At 32.0% G+C, this 14,470-nt stretch overlaps 1 protein-coding gene across 1 annotated transcript; it reads right to left on the bottom strand.

Annotated features, from left to right (window-relative positions):
• Positions 1–105: 105 nt before the first annotated feature.
• On the bottom strand, positions 106–12,653 carry LOC110995078. The gene is made up of 4 exons (XM_022262052.2): positions 12,449–12,653; positions 1,102–3,961; positions 954–1,027; positions 106–679 (listed from the first exon to the last, which is right to left on the bottom strand). Exons 1-4 carry the CDS (start codon positions 12,461–12,463, stop codon positions 647–649), a joined length of 2,982 nt encoding a protein of 993 aa, XP_022117744.2. The 5' UTR covers positions 12,464–12,653; the 3' UTR covers positions 106–646.
• Positions 12,654–14,470: the final 1,817 nt, after the last annotated feature.

Genomic DNA, 14,470 nt, shown 5'->3' with positions numbered 1-14,470 from the left:
TTATTATGGTTTATATTATTAAACTAATCTAGAACAAATATTTACAATATTATGTACAAAAATATATTAAGATAGAAATGTTTTAATAGATTTTCCAAACAAAGATATGGCTTGTGAATTAAAATATAAGATACATACATTTTTTCAATTACAATTAAACTTATTACATATCAGTAAGAAAATATCAGGCAAAAATTTGTACCAAACATTCGCATTTTCTATGCCAAAACTAGTAGTATTACAGCATAAATTACAATATAATATTAATTATTAAATTAAATACATTTTTAAGAAAGTTTTTAAAAATCAACTTAATGTTTATCTTAGTAAATAATAGTAATAGTTGTTGCGTCCTTAGCTATCAAGACATTTATTTTATTTACAATATAAAAATTCAAGTCTAATAAGCCACAAATACTGTTTTGGCTTCGTATCTATGATCTCTATGATTACGGGAAAAATAGATACTAAAACTCTAGTAATGATTGTCACTTACAAACTAAATAGTTCATTTTATAAGCTAAATACAACATGCTCCCGCTTATAAATTTGTCTTTGTATTCAATGTTTAATGTCACTTCACACTATCACAAATTATAGTTTACCCAAGTTCTGCCGCTTTTGAATGCGTCTACATACAAACTCTTCAACTCTGGGACTCAGTCTTTGATTCTTCGTTCTGAAAATAGACATTATATTAGAACAATTTTTATAGTGATATAAATACAAGGATTTTAAGATACCTAGTTGAGAAAATGTTTTTGTCATAGTAGTAAACATTTTTGGTGATTGAAATATTGATTGTTTCGTAGGCGCAGTAGATAGTTTGTCAATTGCTTACTTGTATTAAACTCTCGCAGGAATTTATTAATTTTATAAATCATATCTGTCCATTGTGAGATCATGGGACTTTACTTTTTACTTCAATTTAATTTATTAAAATATAATATTACCTCTTGCCCCTCTTCTTTCGAAGTATCTTCAAAAGACGAACTTCCAGTAAACATGCGACTCTCTAAGTTGTTAACTGTAAATAAAAGACAAATAAAAATATCGTTTTGGAAAATACAATACAAACTATGTATAATAATTTTTACTTACTAATTTGATGCCACCCTTTAGTGAAAACGTCTGATTGTTCTCCCATCGGAGGCCGATTTGAAAACCTTGGTGACTTAAACGGCATGTCATCAGGGTCATTTGATCTAGACTGTACCTTTGATTCATGCTCATTCGAAAAATTTGACTTTTCTCTCCACGGCTTTGAAGTCACTACATAGACCTTTTCTTTTGTTAGAGGCGATATAGACGTTTGTATGTGGCCCCATGGAGGAGGAGTTGTTAATTTTCTGAATTTAGAAGCTGCAGTATAAATATGTAGTTTTTGTATTTCACGCAATTCATCATTCTTACCGCTATCGTAATTTGTTTTACTACGTTCAATTGTATTATATTGCATGAATGGTTTAGGAGATATATTATTTGTTTTATTATGTCTAACTGTATATTGTATGCTACTTGATCCTTCGTGATCATACAAGTCATACTTATAATTATAATTGTCTGTTGGAGTTGTTAAGGGGCTTAATGTGGTAAGGAAATCATCCGGTATTTGCTTAGCATATTTTTCGCTAGGCCTTGTCTTATTAGGTACTTTATAATCTTTCGTATACTCTTGTTGGGTCCAGGCATCTATTGTATGTTGTAATCGTATTATATCAAATGGAGCTTCTTTAACATCAAACTGATCGTTAGGTTGTGTATTTATATTTTCTGAATTATAATATTCAGTTACAGCAGGAGTGGGTAATTCTGTTGTTGATGAAGATTCATAGCTTACAGTTGGTTTGCTACTGAAACTAGACTCTGTTTGTGTTTGAACTTTTCTAGCCTGGAAATCCTTCTCAAAATTATAAGGCCATTCTCTATCGTTGTATTTAGTTTCTTTTTCTTGATCTGCGTTGGTATAAGGAATAATAATTTGAACAACTTTGGCTCTATTTATATTACTGTGTTTTTCTTGTGAATCTTGAGCATAAAACATTCTGCTTTCATCCCAAGCACTAGTAAGTGTAGTATCTTGTGGAACTGGTGTAGTAACAGCTTCGTCATATATTTCATATTCATTGATATTTCTGGGCGTAGAAGGAGTTATGAAGGTTGAGAAGCTCTTGTGAGGAGCATTTGGCTTAAGATATAGCAATGGTGAATCAATATGTTGTAGGTTGCTTTCGGTACGATATTTGTCAATATCTTCATCTTCCAATCCTCTTAAATCAGCAAAGACTGGATTATGATTAGAGGGGACGCTCATTTGCTTTAGCTCATTTGCTAAACCTGAGTCATATAGATCACTCCCATAATCGGCTCCTGTACTTTCGAAACTTGCATCGGGATGAGAATTAGCTGCAGAAATATGGTCTTCAGAAGCTTGTGGAGATATGTCTCGAAAATCATCTATAATAAAGTTGTTAGGGATGTTTCGATAGGATTTCGTTTGATTATTGATTTTATTTGTATCTATATCAATAACAGGAGATTGAATTACTGTTGCTGGATATTCAACAGAGTGAACGAATTCAGCTATTGGTATACTTTTAGCTATGTTAAGATTATTGATATGCTGTTCTAATTGATCATTTCCTTTCGAACTGTGAATGGAATACTTCGGTGCAAATGGCCGAAAAGGTCTAGCGTTAAAAATTGGTGGTAATGGTGACACACTTAAATTTGGTAAAGCAACAGGTTGTAAGGTATGTATGTTTCTCCCTTTATTCAGACTAAAAGGAGCTGGGTTAGATAAAGAGACATTTGGAGTATACGATAGTGGCTTACTGTCTGGAAGAACTTCCGTATTCACTTTATGAGATTCAGCACCAGTAGATGACACCGGATAAGGTATATCTAAGGCATATGAATTAGCTATTGGTTCACCATATGAATTTTTAAATTGAGTTGGCTGCTCAACTTTTGGTAATTGGAAGTCATGAGAAGGATTTACGGTAGTTGAAAATTCTACATAATTCTGGTTTGGTAATCGTTGGCTTGAGGTATGTTCATTATAGTTTGAAATACTAGGCGCTAAGGTTGAAGATTGCGTTATATATATCGAAGAACTTGATGTCAATGAACTATACCCATTTGGTGTATTATGATTTGATAATGGGGAACTATATGAATTACTTGAAATATCATAAGATGAACTTACAAAGGGGTTTACACTTGGCATGGTATGTGATATTGTAACAGTGTGGCTTGGTGGACCATACGTTGAACTTGGACTAGAAAAGATATTACTTTCTCCAAATGTTTGTTTGGGTAGACCATATGTGTCATGGGATCCATCTGTCGATAATTGATTTGGATCTGAGTTTTTATTGAACCTTTGGGGGACATTTTGCACACTATTTAATATATTTGAACCACTGGGGTTCGGGACTCCATAAATAGGTTTTGGGTTGTCATGATTCTTAGTTACATCGTATCGTATAACTGGTATCCATGGAGCGAAATTGCAAGGATTACAATCTTTTTTTTGTGGTATATTGTAACTACTGGGCGAATTATTCATATCATCCGACATTTGTTGCGAAGGAAACAGCCATTGTGACACTTTCTGGAACATGGTAGGGGACGGAGTAGTTGTAAATGGCTGAGGTTGTGGAACAAAATTGAAATTATATTGTCTGTAAAATGGGGTTGGTGGTTTAAAGTCACTTGGTGCAGTCATAGGCGGTAATGGTGGTGGCGGCGGTGGCACTTGATATTGGTAGCTAATATCTCCACTTTGGTGTGCAGACCTTACAGGTGCCCCATGAAATGGCACAGGGTGAATCGACAACGGTGGTGGCGGTGGTGGCCTCAACAGCTCACCAAACTGAGATGCTTCATTCCTGTAACTGTAAGAGTCTAACATCGGTTCACATCTTACAATCACTGTGATGAGTAGAACCCCAACCACCTGAAAGACACAAATATTCAATCACTATTATTTAATTTATGAAGTAGAAATTGCGATAACCGTGCATTTTGTAATTAGTTAGAAAATTAGAGAAACACGTTGCATTGCGCCATTGTAACTACTTCCCACAAGTTATTCTTTATACTTTTCTCTTTCCCATACAATACCGTCGATACGTGCCAACGGAAGAAACCCGTTACAATTTAAAATTATTTCTATCAATTACAACGCCTTATTGGATACGGCTGCTTTAAAAGGTGAAATATTATCAATGTGTATACAGAATTATTTAGTATTCTACTTTTCTAGAAAACTGTGTACTCGTATTGGGAACATCTTGCAACACATGACATTCGTTTGGGCACATCGCTTGAATAAATATGGGCAAAAGTGAAATGTCTCTCAGTATTGAATAATTACAATCACGTATTATTGAAGGATGTTTGAATGCATTACTACTGTATGTTGCATTGTAATTTTAGCAATAACATTACATAAGGCGTTACGGTATATGTGCAATTGAAGATATGTCAATTTCAGGAAACCAGAGGCGTAACAACTTTTTAAGTCTGGGATTTTTATATCTTCCACATGTTAATTCTTTTAATAGACAAGTACGTGTCTACTTAAACTACTTAAAAATATTATGTGCCTTACAAGCCATGGACCTCTGGAATCTAAGGTATGGCTGTTTATTGAAGATGTTCTTTTTTATTGTACGAGCGAGTGAATTAGTACGAAAATGGTGTCCAAGGTACAGCAAACTAAGGAGAAGGTGGATACACCGAATTAAAGAAACAGCAGGTGTTTCATGGCAGGCAGTGAGGAATGGCGAGAGAAAAAAGAAACGTGTTATAAAAAATACCTTATATACGTTTCACTTTTATTATTAAAGTTGACAAATAAAAAATTAAATCATATTATTGAATCCTAAAGACACCTCAAAGCTAAGGTAAACTGTCTTAACGCCATTTTGTATAAAAGTTGTCGTCACTATCATGACATTACTATAATACCATATACTATATAGAAATTTTATTTTAAATGTAACTGTATTTTATTTTAAATCTATACGAAAAGCATTTATTAATATATGGCCAAGTGACAAATTTATTTCTAAAAAAAACATCAGTTATTTTCCATCTAGAAATAGTTTTTATCATAAATTCTTTATTTATTAATTATATTTCCCGCCGTTTACACCTCCCCTGCAATATAACGACTCAATTGTTAAGCTATTGAAACCAAGCAATCTGCTTCTAAATACGATATAGTTCATCTAATTCAAGTAAAGGTCAAAGAAAAGGCAATGACCTTAGCCCCGGTAAGTTCGCACGCTTCTTTTATAACTTTTACTTAATTACACAAAATGCGATGTTCCTATGTCACAAGACTATGTTCTCGAAAGTGAAAACTGGGGTAATGATTTTTAGAAAACAATGGGCGTAAACAAAAATTCTATGATGTAAAAAGTTCTTGTGAGTAAAGCTTAAAGTTACGAATTACGACTTATCAAATGCAATAAATGCTGGCAGTGTCTACCAAACTTATAATCCTTACTACACGTTTGCGCGCGTTTCATTTATAAACAAAATATAAAAAAATACTACTAATTTATTTATATTAAAACTGTCGAACTATAATTATAATACTAAGTCAACATAATAAAAAAAATTAGGTATTGGGCCTCAAATCGCTCGATTTTCTTTCTGGACAATCGAATAGTTTTTTTAACGTAATATACTTTGGTTTATTATTGTGAACGAATATAATACAATATTTTGTAACTTAGCGAGAGTATTGAATTGTATTTTTTAATATATTATTTTAGTCATATACCACCTGAACGCCAGTCGTTCCACAACTTAAAATAGCGTTTTGTAAGACTGTTTATGTGTAGTGCCGAAAAACAAAACAGTGGACCCAGCTGCCTACTAAAGTATTTCCGAACCAATTCGACTTAGGATCGTTCAAGAAAAAATGCGTACCTATTCTTAAAAGGCAATTATAGAAACATAACTAAATTATGATTTCGTAAGGCAGTCTCTAGTACCTCCCAATTGAGAATTAAAGAACTTCACAATATAAGATAACTATCTAACCTAACCTACTATAATTCCAACATGCCTCAAAATTATTTAGTTAAAACACATTACGTGAATGAACTTATGTTTTTTATCCGTTCTAAAAAATAGTTAACATATTTTAATAATTACTGAATTTATAATGCGATGATGACATTAGCCAATACTTTCATGTGGGTAATTTTCATAACCAGCACATATCACGAACAAAGTAACAATGTTAATATGATATTTTTTATTATTTGTATAACTCATACCTTTATTTAAACAATCTTTTCTGCGAAACAATTCAAAATTTAAGTCATTTATTCATCTGGGTACATTTATACACGTATGCATGTTAATTAATTAAATTTATATCTGACTATTTTATAGCGACATTAGTGCCCACACATTGTTATCATCTATGCATTCTTGAACTGTGTCATAATATCGTTTTTATTAGGGTTTCCTTGATGTAAAGTTTAAACGTATGTAAACTTATGTAGCGGATCTGGTTTGGTTACATGATCGGGAATTTTCTTATATATCTGTATACTTTTCCCCATAAATGGGGGAACCTTCTAGGAAGTCTAATTTAAGAATACTTTATTTCTTCTACATATCTTGTATTTGTGTGTCATGTTTCCTTATTGATAAATAAATAATTTTATCACTCAGATCTATACGAATGATATTGTTAGAATAGGATGTTTCTTTAGTATTATTATCTATTTAGGCTTCCAAGCACGTATAATAATTTCTAAACAAAACTTTCCGCATACTAAAAGTCATATGGATCCTTATTTATTATATTCCAAGAAAGGAAACGGTCTTAGTTTCATCGGCTCAGTCAGTTTTGCTATATTTTTATTTATTTAGGGGTCATGTGTATTGGTCTAATAATAATGTTGACGGCTATTTGAAGATTTTTTTTCTAAATTATATTGGATTTTATATTGTTGTGGTAGATAGATTGACGTATTGATAAATTTAGTTATAGTTCTAGAGTTTATAGAATCTGTCTGTGTTATCAACCCAAAAATTGTAAAGCTTTACACATTAATAACTAGACTATTTTTATAACCTACTCGCAACACTACCAATCTAAACTTATATTACACAGAGGAAAGATTTGTATGTAAGTATGTTTGTAACGAATTGGCTCAAGTACTGGACTGATTTTAAAAATTATTTCACCATTTGAATGCTACATTAGCATGGATTAAATTGAGATTTAATTGTAAGAAAAAATAACGATCCCTACTAAAACTACAATAATGTTACCCAAGGTGTAAATAATGGCTATAAAATATATTTTATCGCATGGCTGCGAAAACTATTAATGATAGAACGAAACAGGTTCCTCAAAAACACTACAAATGTTTAAAAAATAAATGTCCACCCGTGCACAGCTGGGACGGTCCTCTAGTTTCATAATAAAATCATAAATTATGTAAGTCTTTGGAGTTCTACGAAAAATTCATTAAAACCAAAGTTTAAATATTTCTCGTCAAATGTACAGCAATGTAGCAGAGCTTTCATAAGATGAAAAGATAAGACCGGTTTCTAGTCTCTAGGGTAAAGGGCATTGAGATACTATCATAAATAAACACACTCTTCCTTTAATCTAATAGAAAATGTTACAAAGTTTAAATAAAGAAGTACCTTACGAACAAAATAAAAATTGACCATATCAGGGGTCTCACGAAGATTAGACAAAAATTAAAAATCATATGAAGATTCATATGATTTTTAATTTTTGTCTATAAGTTCGTTGTACACAAATAATATTAAGCTACAAGTAATCATAATTACAAATGGACAAATTTAAAACTTCAGACTCAAAAACTTATGATGTTGTACTTTACAAAAAATAAACATACAAATTACACAATACAAGATTAACGATGTTAATGTATGTATATAATATAATATAAAATTGAAAATTTATATTTTGGCATTTCATGACGAATAGCGCTATCTGGCAGTCGTGACACGCATAAATACTGTTTATCCTAACAATAAGTATTAAATAGCTCATTTGGAACTTATCCGGACATTGTGAAACAGGTCCTTATATACATATATAATTATATATATTAAATAATATATAACATGTCTTATAAAATATTCATGGGACACGAAATGAAATTGAAAGTGGTCCTCATTCGTGTGATCGCTGACTCACTCAATAAATCTCATTTAAAATTTTCGTTTTTCAAAGTCATTCCCGTGAAATTAGGGACGTGTCGGGATCTAATCTTAATGGGATTATTAAATTTTACAGCTTTTAAGGAATGTAAAACGTGAAGACATAAATAATTATTATAAGTTTTTTATTCTGTTCATGATATATAACGAAACTTAGGGTACACTTATTCGTTAAGGTGGCATAACATTTTAATTTTAATAATAACAATAATAAATTACAGATAATAATGACTGTAATTAAAAATAAATGTAGACTAAACATTTTTTGATTTGATACTTGATTTATGTTTCCGGTTCACTTTTTTATAAAATTATTACACGCCGCGTGTTTTCCTTTTGTTTTAGTATTTAGTACGCAAATATAATATAAAAAGCTGATAATAAAAATATATCAATGGCGCTACAGCCTCTTTAGGTCTGCGCCTCAGAATTCTGAATCTGTTTCATGATCACTTTTTAATCTAATAGGCAAGTAGATAATCAGCCTCTTGTGCCTGACACACGCCGTCGACGCCAGGTCTAAGACATGCCGGTTTTCTTACGTTGTTTTCCTTCACCATTCAATTGAATGTTAAATGCGCATATAGAAAGAAAGTCCATTGGTGCACAACTGGGGATCGAACCTACGACCTCAAGGGTGAGAATTGCACGCTGAAGCCAACTAGGCTAACACTCCTGTGTACCTAATAATGCTATCTAATATCTTTTATTTCATTAACAAACAAAAAACAATTATAATCAAAACATTTTTACCAAACCAAAGAACTTGTGTCACCGGTTTGACACATAATAAGTAATCGATAAGGTAAGGTTGTTTAATCTACTATATATTTACCCTAGTCCGTTGTTATCTATGGACGAACATGTCATACATTATGGCTATAACAAACAATGATGCCTAACATTAAATTTACATACACTGTGTGTAATAATAATAATCGTTATTCACAGGTGAAAGGTCTACGTAACTGACATAATATTTTACAGCCATAAAATCTATTTTGGTCCATCACGTAATGATAATGATATTTTGAACTACACTTTCCATTTTCAAATATTTTGCTGCTTTGTAAATTCGAATTTAATTTTAGAATAATGGAATTACATGAACTTCTTGTCTATATCTGTCTAGTTTATGATCACTAGTTCCGGCACATTTTATACTTCCAGAACATTTTGAACTGGCATAAGTAGAGGAATGTACTTTTTTATTATACCAAACCCCATAGCACTGATTTCAGCGATACGGTTTAGTCGATATTACAGTTACATAAATATGAAATAAATTCACGGTTATATTGCTTAAGATATTTTATTTAAATGAACTACTAAAAAGGATGAAACAGCTACCTCAATTTTACGTTAAGATTCAAACTTGCACATTTCGGATTTAAGTTTAAAATGAAATAAAGATTATAATTGTATACATAAAACATATATCACTTTCATGTGAAAACATTACAAACGTAGGACTAAATCATGCCGCTGTCGTATGCTACTTATTCATCAAAGCTTATAAACCAAAAACTGTCGCAGGCGCATTCGAAATGGGTCCACTGGGGACACTAATTCCCGTACCACAGAAGCCAGGCTTTTGTAAAGATTCTCAACGAAGTTATATACGACTGTAATCTGATTTAAGTATATAAGTGATAATAAGTGCTAAGCCGGCGATTGAAGTTTAATTTAATCCTTGTGTTATATTTGACTCAAATGCAAGTCATTAAATGGAATTCAAGGAACACACGCCCAAACCCAACCTATCTCAATCCATTTTTGACCATCTGAGATAGATAGGCCTCTTAATCCAAATATTGATAAAAATATGCCAATAACCAATCTACGGATAAATTAAATAAATGACCTTTGTATGAAAATGACTATTCAACTTTGTAAATTGTATCCTATCTTAACAATTTAGTAGATATGTTTTAAACACAGACATGTATATTTTAATATTATTTGTACGGTTTCATTTAATTTATTTGGTTAATAATGATTATCAAATATGAGTGTAAAGAGCGAAAAGATTGCATTCTATCCGTTGCGAAGAATGGATTGTCTTCGTAGGGTTTGGTAATTGGAATGCAGATAGGAGATCGATCGACTTTCACGGTCTAATATCAGATTGTTTTCAATCTGAGATTGTGGATTGATTATTGTGTTCGGGCGTTATTAAGCACTTAAGTTGTATAAACGTTGTCACCACGCATGGTAGCACGCGAAATTTTAAACATTAAATATTATATCTTTTACGAGCTGGGTGAGAAAATACGCTTTCACGAAGGTAAAACAATTGTGTAGAACAATGATCTTCGAAGTCAGGCTTTGTGATCCAAGTTAAAATGATTCCACTCGTGAGGTATACGAAAACTAATGGTACAAACACGATACAAACATTAGCTCTTTGTATACTCATCGATTTCTACAAAATGTAATTAATGAGTTGATTTTGTGCTATTCATTTAATATTTATTAGAGTATGGTGTACCACAAGGACTTACATTAAAATTATTTAAACAGGTCAATTTACTTGTCCCATTCAATATTAAAAATAAGCAATATTAATTTACACTTTTGTGACGTTGGAGATTGATTTATAGTCCAACATTAACTGTTTTTAATGAATTAATGACTGTACAAAAGTTGGTAAAATTGCGATATTTATTAATTGAATTGCGCGTTGAAAAATATTTAATTGTAAGTAATAATAATTTCGTTTGCGTGTTATAAAATTGTAATATTGACTAACAATGTCCTTGAAGAATATTGTATTTATAAAACCCCTTAAGTGGAATATAGAAACAAATCTAGATTTATTTACAGGTTTATGCGCGTTGAAGAATATTTCATTGTAAGTATAAATAATTTCGTTTGCGTATTACAAAATTATAATATCGACTGACAATGTCCTAATCAAAAAATATTGTATTTATTCCCTTAAGGGGAATAAACATACAAACAAATATATATTTTTTTATGTAACAAAAACGGGCAGGAGTCACATCTGATGTTGTGACACCGCCGCCCATAGACATTGCCAGAGGGCTCGCAAGTGTAGTGCAGACCCTTTAACAAATTTTATGATTTGTCTTTACGCTTTTGGTTACAATAATAACCGAATAATTTTTCGCTGTTCAATAGATCATAATAAATTATAAATGTTTACATCATTTTGATATTAATATAAGTCCTTGTGATACACCATGCTCTAATTAATAACATTTACATATTACAAAAGTCCTAGTCCGATTTAAACGGTTACACTGAATATGTGTGATTCCTGAGAAATGTCTAGGTAAATTAATTTGTCATACACGGCTAAACATTTATCATAATTTTAGCTTATGTTCGTCAAGGATAATGTAGAATATAGTGAAATAATTTTTCAAATCAGTAGTTTTGGAGCCTTATATAATTGCTATATCTGTAAATACTATATGTATTTATAATAGCCCTTTCAAAACTTTCTTCGCTCAACGATTGCCGCCAACATTAAAGGTACAACAGGGACCAAACTTTGTTTAATTTGTTTTAATTTTCTATTTATTATAATATAATTCTACACTAATGTGTACATTGTAAACGAATCACGAAATCCATGCGAAGCTAAGGAAGCTATTATATAATTATAGATTCTTAGTTTCCTACCGGTAAATATTAGATGACTTTGCACATCTGTCACATTTCTCTTTTCTGATATGACATAAATTTTTATTCATATCATTGTTTGTGTGGCATTACTTACGTAATATACACGAAATTATGTATTCGTATTGTCTTATTTGACGCCATCGTAAACATAGACAGTCCGCCATAGTAACTAAACAATGGCAAAAATGTGTAATCTGGATATGAAAAGGTATCAAATTGCTATGATTGTAATAATATTAAAAATCACTTATTTTATCTAAAGCGAGCTTTAACAAAATTTAACTCTAAACATTCGTAATTAAATAGCTTCATATTAATTTGTGTTCTCTTTTTTTAATGATTAATATTTAAATAAATATTTCCTATTGTATTCAGATAGAATATATTAAATCGGTGATAGAGTAGTTGAGGATTTAATTTTTTTTAAGGCATATTTAAATGTATAATTGTTTTAACATGAGATGTGCTATATAACATTTGATTACCCAAACATAATACACACATAGATTATGATAACACGCCCTTAAAAGATAAAATTCCCAGAATCCCAACTCACCGAAGACACAGCCATTTCCGTTTGTTTTCTCACTATATATTGTTCATCACTTGCACCCACTCACTTGTTAACTTATTGAGTACTTATCACATAACGTGTTATCAGTGTACGCTCTGAAGAGACAAAAGTTCGAGTAAAGCACGAAAAAGCGACGGTTCCCACGCAAGAGAAATGCGTCAAACGAACAATTGTGGAGGCTGCGCGTAAGTCGAAAGGTGGGCAAAAAGTGAATGAGTGCAAGGTGAAGCGATGCGCACGAGTCGAACGGGCGGGGATTTTTACCTGCTGACCTATTTCGTTACTGGAAACCAACCCCTGACCAACATAATTCAATGTATCTGTTTAATTTTAACCATTTACAAGCGAGTAGTTAATTTGTTACGGTTCATTAATCCTCTGAATTAATTCTGACACACATACACATTGTTGCGTCTGTTTACTGAAATATTTTTCATAGAAGTTAAAACTATACTGTGTTACCGCTTATACATATAAATATCTCAATCTCAATACTCTTCCGTTCTTGGTGAATCCTTTAAGATGTCTCCAGTCAGGTTATGGAATTCATTTCCCTACCCGCTAAGCTACTTCGCTATCTTAATTTGAATAATTGTACATCGTATCCCTAACTAGTACGAACTTATCTGAAATTATTGTGTTTCATGCCCACTATTTATTTTCCATGTGTCCTTCCAGGCAACCGGAAGAGATGGTTTGAAAGCGATAAGGCCGCCAGTTGCCCTTGTTTTTGATTTATTAATGTTAGTATATTTCTGAACTAAGTGTTAGTAAATAAATATGTAGTTAATTCGCTATTCTTAAACCTGATGAATAAACGTATTAAAACTAAACGCTTCAACAAATCCACACAGATGGTAAATAAATGTAGATGTATTGTTTCTAGGTGTCTATGTTTATTCTCATATTTTGTGTTATCTGCTTATCTATGTTTGTGTAAACATTCTGGACAAGTCACCACCAACCCCTTGCTTCAGAAGACACCTTTCAAACATGTACTTATCTTATCAATCGATTTGACTATCAAAGTAAGACTGGGAAACTTAATGTAATACCGAATAAATATATTATATAATATTTGTGAATATATGTGTATGAATATTTGTGAAATATATTTAGTTTTTTTGTAGAACAGGGGGCATACGGGCCGGAGCCAGACGCATAGACGCTCTCAATACCAAAAGGCTCGGGAGTGCGTAACCTGCCACTTTAAAATCGATGGTCCTTTACTTTTTATAATAACATAATATTTTGCTTTAATTTTTTGATCTCTTCGTGTATATTAAATATTAAATTATTATTATTGCATATAAATTATTGTCACATTAAATATTGTATTTATTTATTGTACCAATGTGTGCCGTTGGCAAGCCTTTATATATAAATAAATAAACTTATTTTTTACTAAGATTAAGTGCAGCTGATACAAAGTAACATGCAAAGAAAATCACAAACAATAGAAGTATAAGGTTTATTTGAGTCACCTAAAAGGCTTTGAAATCTGTATGAGCTTTTAAAGTATGTCGGGAGTGTCAGTTTTGAGGACCTCGCCGCAATTAAGGCTCTACAAATATAACAATCATGACGTGATTGAACAGGAATGTGTGGGGTCGTGAACTCATTTAAAAATATTTATCTACAAACAGTTTTACTTCGTTTTAAAAGATGGCGTAAAGGGCCTTAAACGCTTTTTATAATTATTATTTTAAAAGACTTTTTAAAGCTTTTGTTTTGGTTGCAACAGGCTTAGTTCAATTTCAGCGTTAGCACTAGTTATAGTAATTTGAAAGACCACCCTCCCACCGCGGAACACGTAGTTCCGCGGGGTCCAGCCTTGTCGTGGCGGGAGGGCTCAGTACCGGCAGCACGGGGCTTATACCTGAACGTGCTGCTGGAAAGCAAATGGGACCACCACGACGTAATTAGCCGCTCCCGACAGGTTCTCATTAGAAGAACCATGTGAGATGCGGCCGGATAGATGGCGCTTTAGGTGCCTGGGCACTT

Source organism: Pieris rapae, chromosome 17 (assembly GCF_905147795.1).
Source record: "Pieris rapae chromosome 17, ilPieRapa1.1, whole genome shotgun sequence".
Taxonomy (NCBI): Eukaryota; Metazoa; Arthropoda; class Insecta; order Lepidoptera; family Pieridae; genus Pieris; species Pieris rapae.
This window is presented reverse-complemented; position numbering and strand designations above follow the sequence as displayed.